The sequence below is a fragment of the Nannobrachium achirus genome (assembly GCF_963921795.1).
Source record: "Nannobrachium achirus genome assembly, chromosome: 19".
NCBI classification, from domain to species: Eukaryota; Metazoa; Chordata; class Actinopteri; order Myctophiformes; family Myctophidae; genus Nannobrachium; species Nannobrachium achirus.
The window spans coordinates 46,315,216-46,328,986 of record NC_137826.1 but is presented as its reverse complement, the minus strand read 5'-3'; the positions used below and the strand labels follow the sequence as shown (position 1 = coordinate 46,328,986).

General features: G+C 41.0%; 1 protein-coding gene across 1 annotated transcript in view; it reads right to left on the bottom strand.

Annotated features, from left to right (window-relative positions):
• Window positions 1-13,771, bottom strand: part of arhgap31 (Rho GTPase activating protein 31) — a 38,925-nt gene that overhangs the window by 8,002 nt on the left and 17,152 nt on the right. The window contains exons 4-8 of the mRNA XM_080748640.1: window positions 11,692-11,774; window positions 10,837-10,944; window positions 8,557-8,699; window positions 3,986-4,202; window positions 2,388-2,509 (exon numbers count right to left, since the gene is read on the bottom strand). Coding sequence (XP_080604766.1) covers window positions 2,388-2,509; window positions 3,986-4,202; window positions 8,557-8,699; window positions 10,837-10,944; window positions 11,692-11,774 — 673 coding nt within the window. The remainder of the gene's footprint in view (window positions 1-2,387; window positions 2,510-3,985; window positions 4,203-8,556; window positions 8,700-10,836; window positions 10,945-11,691; window positions 11,775-13,771) is intronic.

Below are 13,771 nucleotides of genomic sequence, written 5' to 3'. Positions count from 1 at the left end.
CTGGCTTATAGGGGCCCCCTGACTTCTTCTTATACGCCCCTGGGCTGAGGGATGAGGCCCCAGCATGCCATGCCTGTACGCTAATCCACTCCTGGTGGAGCTTCAGCGAGTTCATTAGTGTGGTTGCCCTAACCAGACTATAGCAGGGGTCTTCAACGTTTTCAGGGCAAGGGCCCCTTAGTTGAGCGAGAGATGAAGCAGCGACCCCCACAACCTTTTCGTAGATTCCATATAGTTTCATCAGTCATCAGTGTATTTTGGATTCATGTCAATTTGTGTTTTCAGATATTTAACCACTTGAACCGCCAATACTTAATAAATTTGACCTTTCGCTCTTTTTCCCCTCTACAAAACCTCTTTGCCGAAAATAGCTGATCCACAAGCTCACAACGCCTCGCACTGCGAGGCGTTGTGAGCTTGTAGATCTGCTGTTTTTGGCTAAAGTTCTCAGAATATGGACGCTTGGTTAATATAGAAAAGGAGAAAAAGGTTTCTATCACACAAAGATTTGGAGGACCCCCTGTAGTGACTCTAAGGACCCCCTGTTGAAGACCCCTGGTCTATAGTACTTTTCCGACTTTCCTCCATCTTTCCATCTTTCCGGATAAACCTTATTTTGCAGTGCTACTCCTCCCACAGTTTTGGTGGCACGCACTTGGGCCATATGTCAAATTGACCGGCGTCATTGGGACTCGTCGGCTTGCATTTTGCTAAGAGATATGTGTTATATAGTAGTTTAATAATTAGTGAATTAATTTTCTCCATTGACTTGAATGGGAGAAAATGCAAAAAAGTAACTTTTCCCAAATATGGAGATGACTGACATCATAGATGTCTGACGTCATAGACCACATGAGACACAATATGTCCAATTTTGTCCATGTATGGGCATTCCAATATATGGGCTTAATATTGATGACCAGTGATCAAGGAACTCCAAATATGGACATAAAAGGGACATGGACAGAATTAATTCGCAAGTGTGATTCGCATCACGGCAACCACACTTGCAATTTCCCAGAACTTTCTATATAGAGATGTAAAAGTGAAATGTTATTTTTTTGAGGGAATTGATATATTTAGTTAGAATCCCACAAAGATACAATGTGCCACGAGGACAACTGGAGAGAATGTATTGTTTCCATTTGGACAGACTGAAAATAACTTTTATACAGGCAGCGTTTAACCACTTAAAACCCAGCATTCCTATTCTGGGGGGAACATTTACCAAAACATAGAAGATCTACAAGCTCACAACGCATCACGTTGTCAGAGACCTGGTGTACTGTATGAATGTTATTTTATTTAAGTGTCATGCCACTTCATGGCCCATCCCTCATGGGATTATATGACACCTTTTCATACTACATTACAATATTGTGGGCTGAACAAGAACCAAGAACAGTTTAACTCAGCCCTCTTTTACTAAGTACAGTATAGAGGGTCTAAGTGGCATTGATAAATTCCAAATATTATCACAGTATTCTGCGGCACCCCTGGACTTGTGTCACAGCACCCTAGGGTGCCACGGCACCCACTTTGAGAAACCCTGCGATAGATAATAGTTTTCACCTGCTGCCCCGGTATCATTTAAGACCAATTAACATTCTAAACAAAAAACAGACTGCTGTGGCGTTTTAGAGAGCAAGGGAATGTGCATGATGTCATGCCCCGATGGTGATTTTTGTATTCACAAGGATTAACATAGATTAGAAGAAGCCTCTACATGGTGGTTTTATCATCCATTTTGCGTGTGCCCTGCTCAGCTCGGGCAACACATGAATGTGGCTTCAATTAACTGGCAAATTCCTCTCTTGTTTTGGTATTTGAACAACCCAAGCTAGGAAACATTACCTAAACAAGTGGAAGACATGCAAAGTCTGTCTGCAGATGATGCAGCCAACGGCACCCTCTAGTGGCCATGCCTCCCTGCTTACCTTGACCTGAATATGCCATTTGATACTATACTCTTTCTTTCTTAATTCTATAGCCTACGATTAAGCTTATTAATTATGATTATTATTAATAATAATGATTCCGAAATGATAATCATAATAATCATGATTACCTCTTAGAATACGCTAGTACACCTAGATGTACTAGCGTCATGTCCAGGGGGTTGTACTTGTATATCGAGCCGCCTCACGCTACAGAAACAAATAGAGATATGAGAGATAAGCTATGTTCCACATGGGTCAGGAACCAAAGTTTCTTACAGTACTCCTTTTCTCTGGAACATAGCCTATCTACTAGCTTGTGTAGACCAGCTATTTTCACAGAATGGTTGTCCCAGAATAGTTATAGGCTTCCTAGGGTTAAGGGTTAGGGTTAGGGTTTCTCTCACAAGCCTGCGTGTCACAGCAGTAGAAGATTGTGTAGAGGTTTACCTGTGATGTTCAGTCCTCTTATGAACACGCTCCCATTCCGGCTCAGTTTGCCCTTAGAGTCTCCAACAGACTTGCCCAGGTTGAAGATGGATTTCCACTTTGATTTCCCAGAAAACTTTCTCCTAACAGATAAAAGAGATTGAGATTAACACCCTTTACGTAGACAGAGGCACATAGACACATTAAGACATTAACACTTTATGTTGAAATAATCTTTATCTTGATATAGAAGTAGTTCAAATACCTGAATTCATGATTTATTTATTTTACTGGATCCGGGCAATCAAGAATGCACAAGACTTTACATGCAATGGATGCCAGAGGCAAGTCGATAAATTACATACAGAATTCCTGCCTGTGTATTTATAACATGTATCTTTTATTTATCTCTCTAAAATTACTTCTTTAGTGAGTTATCCTCGCACAATACTGACAAATTAGTTTAAGATGATAACAGTGTTTCTCAAAATTATAACCATTGGAAAGAGAGATCAGAACTTGAACCCTTGCATAACAGGTGAACATTCAGCAAAAATACCATATCTACAAGCTCACAATGTGTTGTAGATCTGCTGTTTTCGCTGAAGAGATTTGGTGGTGTATACAGTTTGTAGATCGGCTATTTTCTCCATGCAACACCATCGCACGACCAATCGGTGTAAGTGATATTTATTTTTTGTTGAGTTAAGATATGAAGATGATTACCAGAATATTCAGATAGTTATCATTGCTTTAGAGTGTTTGTTCAGTAGCGGGTCGGCCCTGTTTCTCCAGCTCTTCAGTGAACAGAAAATACATTTTCAGATGGGACATCAATTTCATATAGTATCCAAGAGAACCCATCCATCAGCTCAATTTTATAGTGTTCAAGTCCCAACTTATCTGCTCTTTTTTATTTTCGTTTTATCACTTTTCTCTCCTGAAATTGGTATCCTGACCTGAACATAGATTTTCTGTTCACTAAAGACCTGGAGCGACGAGGGATGTTACTGAACAAATACAAAAGAAATATCACTTACTGCACTTTTAACCATATCACCCCAGAAATCCAAACAAAGCCATCTTACTTGCTGTCTGCTATCAGTGCTATTTGGATGACAGTGAGGTAGAGCAGGCCGCGACCCCCAAAATAATCATATTTTATCTGGGGACCCCCCACCCTGACGAGCACTAAGAGTTGAGGAATTACATTTTGTATGTCCCGGTTCTATTGTAAAAATAGCAGATCTACATGCTCACAACACCTCGCGTCGTGAGGCGTTGTGAGCATGTAGATCAGCTATTTTCACAATTTCTGCCTCTAATATTTGACAATTTGGCCAATGTTTAATGTGTCATTTTAGAGGTATTAAAAAGTCCTTAAAATGTCACTTTAGAAATGTGCAGATACTCTCTATACACTTAAACCTTATGGTGGTTTGTTTTCTGTCGAGTGATAAAACAATGTTGCACATTAAGCTAATCATCTGATCTGGGGACCCCCCAAATTAATTTGGGGACCCTCCCTGGGTCTCGACCCACAGGTTGAGAACCATTGAGGTAGAGCATGTCTCTTACTTGCTGTCTATGTCGATGACAGTGTGGAGTATGTCTCTTACTTGCTGTCTATGTCGATGACGGTGTGGTAGAGGATGGCAGTGCTGGTGTCAGGCAGACTGTTCTCTCTCTGGCGCTCTCTGATCACAGGGTGGTTGGGGCTCAGGGAGCGGGCCTGGGCCTCCTCCAGGCTCATCAGCTTCATGGGTCCACACTGGCCCACCGTGGTGAGGGGCAGCGTGGCGTACTTCTCCCCACACACCACACCACCGCCCGGGCCTGTGGAGGGATCAGTGAACACATTCATTCATACATACATCCAGGGGTGTCGCCCCAAATCCTGGGCCCTGGCTACAAGGATTCACTGCGTTATGTTGTGCTTTAAAGGGCCTACACCATGCTTTTAAAACTATATTTTTTGTATAAATATATGCTCAAAATTGAGTCTTAGACAGGTTTTAACCCTCAAAAAACACTCTGACCATTATTTTTGTTTGTTCTAGCTCTACTATAATGAGGCTCTCCAGCTGCAATACCAAAACGGCCTCTGTTTGCTCAGGGGCGCATCTAGTGGGGTTTTTCCAGAAAAAAAAGATTTTTTTTGAAAAAAAATTAAAAAAAAAAAAAAAAGTTTTGAAAAAAAATTTTTTGAAAAAAAATGTTTTTTTGAATTATTATTTTTTTTTACTCAGAAAAAAAACGGGAAACGAGAGTGACGTCACTCTCGTCAACTCTCAGAACAGCACTGTTCTGAGAACCCGTGGAAAGCTTTTCATCTCTGTCTGCCCAAAACCAGAGAAAGACACAACGGTCAGAAATAGGACTTTGTGAGGATAGAAGGTGCCAGTGGGACCCCAAAAAAAGGTTTTAAAATAGAAAAAGTGAAAATTCATGGTGTAGGTCCTTTAACTGTTGAAAAATAGCAGATATACAAGCTCACAGGTGCCGCGCTGTGAGCTTGTAGATCTGCTATTTTTGAAAAATCGTGAAAATGTCTTTGAAGGTTTTTGGAATGTCAGTGGTGCTCAAACCTTTTCATGTGAAGGACCCCCAAAATTATATGTATTTGGCCACGGACTCCCATCTCAAAATATTTTGTTCCAGGGACCCCCCCAGAAGCAAAATTTGAGTAACAAATGTTCGCTTACATATAAAAATACATATATTCAAAGATGTGCACACATTTTCACGACTTTTCAAAAATAGCACATCTACAAGCTTGCAGCGCGGCACTCGGTGCCGCGCTATGAGCTTGTACCGTATATCTGCTATTTTTCAATAATAAGGCCCCTCCACCATGGGTCCTAGTAACTCAGTCCCACTTTCCCCCACCTTGTGATGCCCCTGCATACATACATCGTACAGAGAGAACGAGGCAACCAGTTGCTCATAGGCGCCGAATTATGTGAGCGCTCCTGGGGACTAAATCCGTATCAAGCGTATCCGTAACTCATACATGGCCCCACTCACTTCACACTGGTTGTGATTGTTTTATCTGACAGTTGCTCATAGGCGCCGAATTATGTGAGCGCTCCTGGGGACTAAATCCGTATCAAGCGTATCCGTAACTCATACATGGCCCCACTCACTTCACACTGGTTGTGATTGTTTTATCTGACATTCATTCATACATTTGAAACATCGACAGCTCCCATAATGATTGTAAATTATATGTTTTTGTTTTTGCGGGGTCCTCCCACGGGTCACAGACAAAGCCAGAGAGAGAAGGATGAAGCTGGCAGGCACCCAGAACTAAAGTCAAGCAAACTGTCACTACGGTAGGCAACCCAGGGCAACGGCCGGAAAGGTAAGAAGCGCACCACCTAACAATAGAGTTGGTTTACTAGGCTAACCTAACAGCACTTTAGAGCTCAAGACTTTGATGCTAGATAGACTGTGGAGGGCAGCAATTCAGGAGTCCAGAGTTGGCGCACTCTCACAAAACTAGATTCTATATAGTAATAGTATAGTAATAACTGGTATAGAATGCGTGTTCAGTAACATCTCTCTACAGCTCTTTAGTAAAACAGAAAATGTATTTTTATGATCCAAATAGGAGTGAGGAGCAATTTCAATTCTATAGAGTTCCAGTTCCAGTTTAGTGAGCTCTCTTTCCTCTTTGGACAATATTAGTATCCTGACCTGAACATGTATTTTCTGTTTACTAAAGAGGTGACAAGATTGGGAGACCCTTGTTACTGAACAACCACTCTATAGCAATGATTGCTATATGGGAATACAGAGATACAGTATATCGTCACTGTCGGGCAGAAACCTCGTATCTCCAAGTTTCAAATTTGTAAATTTTTTCGCAAAGCAAAGCCCTGCTTCATCATACAAGGCCGTCACACAAAAGTAGTGAAAACAACAGATCTACAAGCACACAATGCCTCGCGGTGCGAGGCATTGTGTGCTTGTAGATCGGCTGTTTTCACTAGTTTAGTTAATTTTTTAAATGATGAATACGAAATGAACGGTTTTGGACATACAAGGTTTCCACCCGACAACGACGATATTTGACACTTATTTTAACAAAGAAATACCAGACTAAGTTTCAAGGACATTTCTTTGAGCAACTTATACATTTATTTCCAAGCAGGAAATAAGTACTTGAATGGAAAAGCAGTGCCTGGAAGTTGTTCCAAAAACAACTCCTCATTGGTTGTGTTTGGCACCCAATGTTTGCATATTTCGTCTCTGTCGGGTGGAAACCTCATATGTCCAAAACTGCTACTTTTCAGGATTCAAATTCAAAAGCATCAAAAGTAGCAGATCTACAAGCAGACAAGCTTGCAGATCTGCTAATTTTGATGCTTTTGTGTGATGCTATAGTATTGATCAAGTAAGGCGTTGATTTACAAAAAAAAAATAAAAGTTTAAATATGGAGACAAGAGGTTTCTGCCCGACAGCAAGAGTTTATGTATGTGTGAGGCAGTGTTTGTGTTGACTAAAACTATGACGAAAAATGTTCCTTTTTCACTGACGAAAACTAAATGAAAACTAAGCTATGATGACTAAAACTAAGACCAAATATATTGCAGTTATTGATAGAACTAAAAGACAAGTCATTTTATGTTTGGTTTCGCTCGGGTATTTGCACTTTTTATTTTATTTTCAGCAGCCCAAAATATTTTTTTGACGACAAAATAAATTAGATTTAGTCGACTAAAACTACTAGTCTAAAACTAAAACTTAAAAAACAAACAACAAGAAAACACTATAGATATAAAAAAAAACACCCCAAAAAATAAAAACATCTGTTATAACAAGAGACAAAAAGAAGGCAGATACGTTGTAGCACTGAGGCAGGGGTTAGACAGCAGCATAATAATGACTCATTCAGTCGACACATAAATTTGTATATCGAGTTTCTCAGAAGTGCATGAAAAGTGTTGACACCCATATTACAACTCACTTGCACTGTTTCTTCGCATGCAATCATTAGAAGCAACCTGAATGCGTGTCTTCCTGAACTTAACCCACAGGGGGGTGGTAAACAGGGGTGTACACAGTATGCTCTGAAAAGGTTTACCATCACGCATCACCTCAATTGAACATGAATTGTATTGATGTATTACTTTGCTTATTATAAATTGCTCTGGATTAAGAGTGTCTGCTAAATGCCTAAATTGTAATTTCCTTCTCCCAAACATGTTAGCTAGAGCATATACTGTAATACACCAGTGGTTCTCAACCTGTGGGTCGGAACCCCCAGGGGGGTCCCCAAATTATTGTGGGAGGGTCCCCAGATGATTAACTTAAAGTGCAACATTTTTTCTCTCTCAACATAACAAACCAACATAACGTTTAAGTGTATAGAGCAGGGGTCTTTAACGTTTTCAGGCCAAGGACCCCTTAGTTGAGAGAGAGATGAAGCAGGGACCCCCACAACATGTTCATAGATTCCATATAGTTTCATTGTTTGACATCACAATCTTCAGTGTATTTTGGATTTATGTCAATTTGTGTTTTCAGATATTTAACCACTTGAACCGTCAATAATTCATAAACTTGACCTTTCACTCTGTACTTAGTCTGCTCTTTTTCCCCTCTACACCAAACCTCTTTGCCGAAAATAGCAGATCTACAAGCTCACAACGCCTCGCAGTGCGAGGCGTTGTGAGCTTGTAGATCTGCTATTTTTGGCTAAAGTTCTCTGAATATGGACGCTATGGGGTTCAAGTGGTTAATATAAAAAAGGAGGAGAAAAAAAAGGTTTCTATCACACAAAGATTTGGAGGACCCCCTGTAGTAACTCTGAGGACCCCCTAGGGGTCCCAGACCCCCTGTTGAAGACCCCTGGTATAGAGGGTATATGATATGCACATTTCTAAAGTGACAATTTAAGCACTTTTTAATACCTCTAAAATTTCAAATTAAACATTGGCCAAATTGTCAAATATTAGAGGCAGAAATTGTGAAAATACAGATCTACAGTACATGCTCACAACGCCTCGCGTTGTGAGCATGTAGATCTGCTATTTTCATTATAGCTATAAAAATGTAATGCCTCAACTCTTATTGCTCGTCAGGGTGGGGTGGGGGGGTCCCCAGTTAAAATATGATTATTTTGTGGGCCGCGGCCTGAAAAGGTTGAGAACCACTGTAATATACGAGCATAAAGTGTCTTACCTTCTTTGGGTTTGGGTTGCATGGTGGCGTGGTTGAAGATCTGCTCCGTGTGGTTGAGGATGAACTCCACCACGGACTGCTGTATTCGTACTTCCTGGAAAGCCATGTCTCCGTTGCAGGACGAACCCTCGATGCTTTTAGATCTGCCAAAAAGAAAAGAAAAGAAAAGAAAAACACAAGGGTGAAGAGAGAGTGTTATTTTCTTTGAATGAGAGGAATGCTGAATATAATGTGTGATCTGTGTTAGTCTTTTGTATTAAACTGATTTACCAACTTTTATAGAATTGACATGGTCACACATGGTCGGATGAGTCACAAGAGATTTACACATGGGTAAGATGGAGGGGCTATGGGGAGTAGGCACATCCAAAAATAGAAAATAATTATCTTAAATTTGATGGACTTAACAAAGTGATAATATACAGTATCATCTCTGTCGTGTGGAAACCTCATTATGTCCAAAACTGTTACTTTTCGGTATTCAAATTCAAAAGCATCAAAAACCATGTTGTCAACAAAAAACCAAGTCATGTTGCCTCGCGCCACGTTTCGAGCTTGTGGATGTGCTACTTTTGATGCTTTCGCGTGACTGTATAAAGGCTGGGCGATATTAGGAAAACCTTCGATATTTGTTAACGTTGCTGAATACATCAATATCGATATTACTCACGATATTAGTAAAACAATTGCATTATATAGTTTTTGAGCGGTGGTCACACCGTCTCCTATACGTGGCCGTGTGTGTGGGCATGCGTGTCTGTATGTAGCCTGAGTCTGTATGTAGCCTGCAATACCTTTGCTGACCACACATGTTAAGGGAGGGGAGCTGTTGTTCAGGCCAGGCACACACACACACACACACACACACACACACACACACACACACACACACACACACACACACACACACACACACAGCTTCCACCGCTCAGTTCACACAAGTGTGATTTTTAATGTTTTTCCCATATAGATCCCCTGTAATTCTGCAGTGGACCACTGGCTGGTAAACAGAGGTCTATTATAATGCCCTGCCTGTCTCAAGTTGAATGAGCAGCTATTGTTCTGTAGTTCCTGTGCACTTTGTCAGTGCTTAGTGTGTTAAAGTGTGTTGTGTTTCTCCTACGCCCCACACGTCACCAAGACACATTCCTGTGCATCTGAGCGAAAGAAAGTTGTTTTGTAATACATCTGTGCAATCAGTCACTACTACCAAATGCTGCAACTGCAATTAATAGTCAGTAAATGATTTACTGTTCTGGGAATATTTGCAGTACAAATTGGATGTTTTAGCATAAGTGTTGCAAGCTCCGATGTAATGAAAAACACTTGAGACTAACGGTACAGCGTTAACTACAAACAGGCCTCTTTTATGCTGTCTTAATGGTGTTTAAAGAGAGGGTTAAAGAATTATTTGGACATGCAACTAGTGTCCTTTTTTCTTCTAGAATCTATCTTTTGTCTCTAGAAAGCTAGAAATGGAATATTGATTGGCTGAACCGTCCTATAATTTCACGAAGGAATGGTATTTGTAATGATTTGGCATCTGATTGTAGGCCTATGTGTTTGTTTGTTCAGTGTTGTTCTCACATTTTGACATATTCAAGTCAAGTATCAGTTAAATGTCGATATGTATTTGGCCGTGGAACCCCACCCGAAAGAAATGGTGCCAAGACAAGATATTTGATCATCTTTAAAGATGTCAAAAATATATATAAGCTCACAACCTGTCGTGTTGTGCTGAGTTGTGTAGATCAGCTATTTTCGAATAGCCTATATTGATTGATTGATTGATTGAAGACTTTATTAGAAGTTTGCATAGAAAAAGGTACAGTTTCATGACGGTACAGTTCACTGGTACAAGGTCAACTAAAAGGAGATCCTAGAAAAGACTAAGCTTATTTCCATAGGAAACCATTGAAGTCATATAACATTGAATGACAGACGGATAAAACACAGTACTATGCAGTAGATATAGTAAAAATAAAAATGTTAATAAACAATGCAAAAAATATATACATACAGTAGGAGAGGTTATAGGGAGAAAGTGAGAGAGAGAAGGAGAAGGAGAGTGAGAGGGAAAGCTCAAAGGAGAGCTCAATCAGCGAGAGAGAGAGAGAGAAAGAGAGAGAGAGAGAGAGAGGGAGAGGGATGGAGAGTATAACATAGTGTTAAAGTGGTTAAACGGTTCCTCATTGTTGCATTGTTGAACCCCCTCAAGGACCACCAGGGGTCCCCCGACCCCTCTTTGAGATTTGAGAAGCGCTGGTATAATTTACTGACCTCAGCAGGTTGGGCGCCCACACCAGCGCCAGGTTGCGTGTGTGCATGTTGGTCTGGGAGCTTAGGGTGGCCAGGTGAGCCAGATGTTTGGCCAGGAACTCCAGAGTCCTGGGAAGAATCCATAAAGATTTTAGTCAATTTTCTCTCTGTCTTAGGAGGAGTCATCGTTGCATTTTTCTGTGGCGTGCGAGCCTTTCACCTCTCTAGTACATTTAAGACCAAGCACCGACTAGCTAAACAAACCCCAAAAAATAATACTCATTTACCATATAAAGTTAAATATCGATGCTGTCAGGCAGAAACCTCTTATCTCCATATTTGAACTTTTTGTGTTGTTTTTTCCCCCTTAATTTTAACGGCCCTACTTGATCATAGTTCAGCGTCACACAAAAGTGTCAAAAGTAGACGATCTTCAAGCTCAGATCTGATCTTGTAGATCTGCTACTTTTGCTATTTTTGAATCCTGAAAGGTAACAGTTTTGGACATGTGATATGATGATATTAGGTTCCCGCCAGACAGAGACAATATAAAAGATGTATAGAAGATATATCTGTGGGAACAAAATATGCCACCCATATGGACATGCCCAACATCAGCATATCTGCATTGTTTGGCAACAGTTTCTGTTGTCAGACCAGATCAGGGAGAAAAAGAGGAAGAGAGTGAAGGAAGGAGAGGTATAGGGGGAAAGGGAGAGAGAAGGAGAGCTCAATCTGCGAGAGAGAGGGAGATGGAGCAGGGAGAGGGAGAAAGCCTATTTCATCTACAGGGCGCAAAGGACCACATTTTCTGCTTGTAAACAGTATAATTATAATGTAATATTTTTCATATTTTTTAGTGGTTGAGGGTTTCACCTGAAGTGGGGTACGGGTAGCTCCTTGATGGCTCCTTGGATACGTAGCAGCTTCTCATGATCATCCTGGATTGACACAGCTTCCTGTGTGGAAAGAATTAGAAGTAAGATGATACTGATGGAAAGGAAGAGGAAATGATGACTATGAACACTCACTCAACAGTGCTTTATTGTGCCATCTAATTGGTAATTAGTAAAAAAAAAAAGAAAAGGACAGCACTTGACATAAGTTCATAAGTTATAACGTATGCATTGTACAGTAACTTTAGGTTTAAAAATAGTGTCTTTGTACTGACTCGAGAATGGCTTATTATTGTTATATGTTGTCTTGTGTTGCATGTGTAGCAGCAGTGGCTCAGAGCCTCTGCCTTGTGACCTACATCCTAATATCTCCCCCAGCCAAGGGAGAATTCCCCTTCAGGCTAGTGGTTAAGATGTAAGCTTCCCACACGGGAGACCCGGGATCGATTCCTGGGTGTTAATAATAATGGATCACATTTTTCTAGCACTTTTCTAAGCAAGTTGTGAACTCAAAGAGAGTTACAATGGTTCATTCATTCGTTCATTCATTCATTCGTTCATTCGTTCATTCATTCAACAACCTGCTCTACCTCCTGAGCTACAGCTGCCACTAGCTTATGTGTTGCTATGCCTGACATTTTCAGCAGAATGCACTCATGGTGAATTTGTTGCAGAGCTCATTATGTGAGCAGGGAGTGTAAATGTGCTCACGATTCATTTGTCTTCATAGGTCAGTGATTCTCAACCTGTTTTAGGCAGACACCCACACAATTTCTTAACTCTGGGACCCCAATCTACATATAAAATCGGACCTGGCTGTAAGGGTCCATTTGGACCGCTGGTGGTCCCCGGACGCCACGTTGTGACCCAGTGCTGTAGATCTTGTATGTGAGCAGGGTATATGGACGCACTGTTTCATTAGCCTCTATGGAACATACAACGGAAGCCCTTCCACTCGGTCAGCAACTTGCAACTGGGCCTGGTTTTCAAGACACTCCAGGGACCAGTGCCCGTGCACCTGTTAAACTAGTAACTATACTTCAAAAGAGTGAGTAACGACCACGGGCACAAAACCAGAGCATTCCCCCCAGATTCGGCACAAACAGGGGGATGAATTAATTCTACCAAAATGTGGAATGCCCTATACCACCAGCCATCAAAGAAGTTTGACTCCCAACCCTTCTTCAAATCCACCATAAAAAAGCACCTGCAATTTACAACTGGGCCTGAACAAGTCTTCTAGCTTGCCAAAAGAAATGAGCATCCCACAGTTTTTCTGTAAATATACTTTTACTCCTCCTGGTACTGATGATTTATTGTATACTGTAGCATGTCTTTATATGCCTTGATGAATACACAGGACCACAATGGAAACAAGCCCTCAGGGCTGTTTGTACTGCATGTCCTTTTAGAATCATTGCATGACTGTATACCTCTGTACTTTTCGCAAACTGTTAAATAAGATGAATACAAATACGTATCACATTGGGGGGTTGTTGACACGAAAAGTTTTAAGCACCACTGATATACACAACATAACTGTCATTTTTAGAACGGGTCTCTCAGGTCTTAACCCTAGAACACTGACGCCGGTGGATCTTCACCCAGACAATTATGTTTATGTGATTTTCATAATGTTGCTGATGTCTGAGGTTGGTGGGTCCTTGGGTACCTTCAAGATGCTCAGTGACATCATAGAGGCTAGGTGTGTTTCCCTGCCCACATCCCTGTTTTTTTCCTGCAGGCAGGTGTCTGGGTGAATTTCACCCAGCGTTAGTGATAGAGGGTAAAAAGAAAATCCCATTCTCCCACAGTTGACTGTGGCTTCACTGGACCATTCTCACATGTCCTAGGATGGAATGGCTGGACCAAAGGAGAAGTTCCCAGTTCCTTTTTTAGGAATATTTTTAAAACAATACCCAATTTCTTTCACCGATTTTGAAGACAGCAGGGACCCCCTGGCCTACATGTTCTATAAAACTGTGTTGCAGATTTTCATTGATTTCATAGGTAGATTCATAGACTTGTTTGACAGCACTGTCATCAGTCGATATTGGATT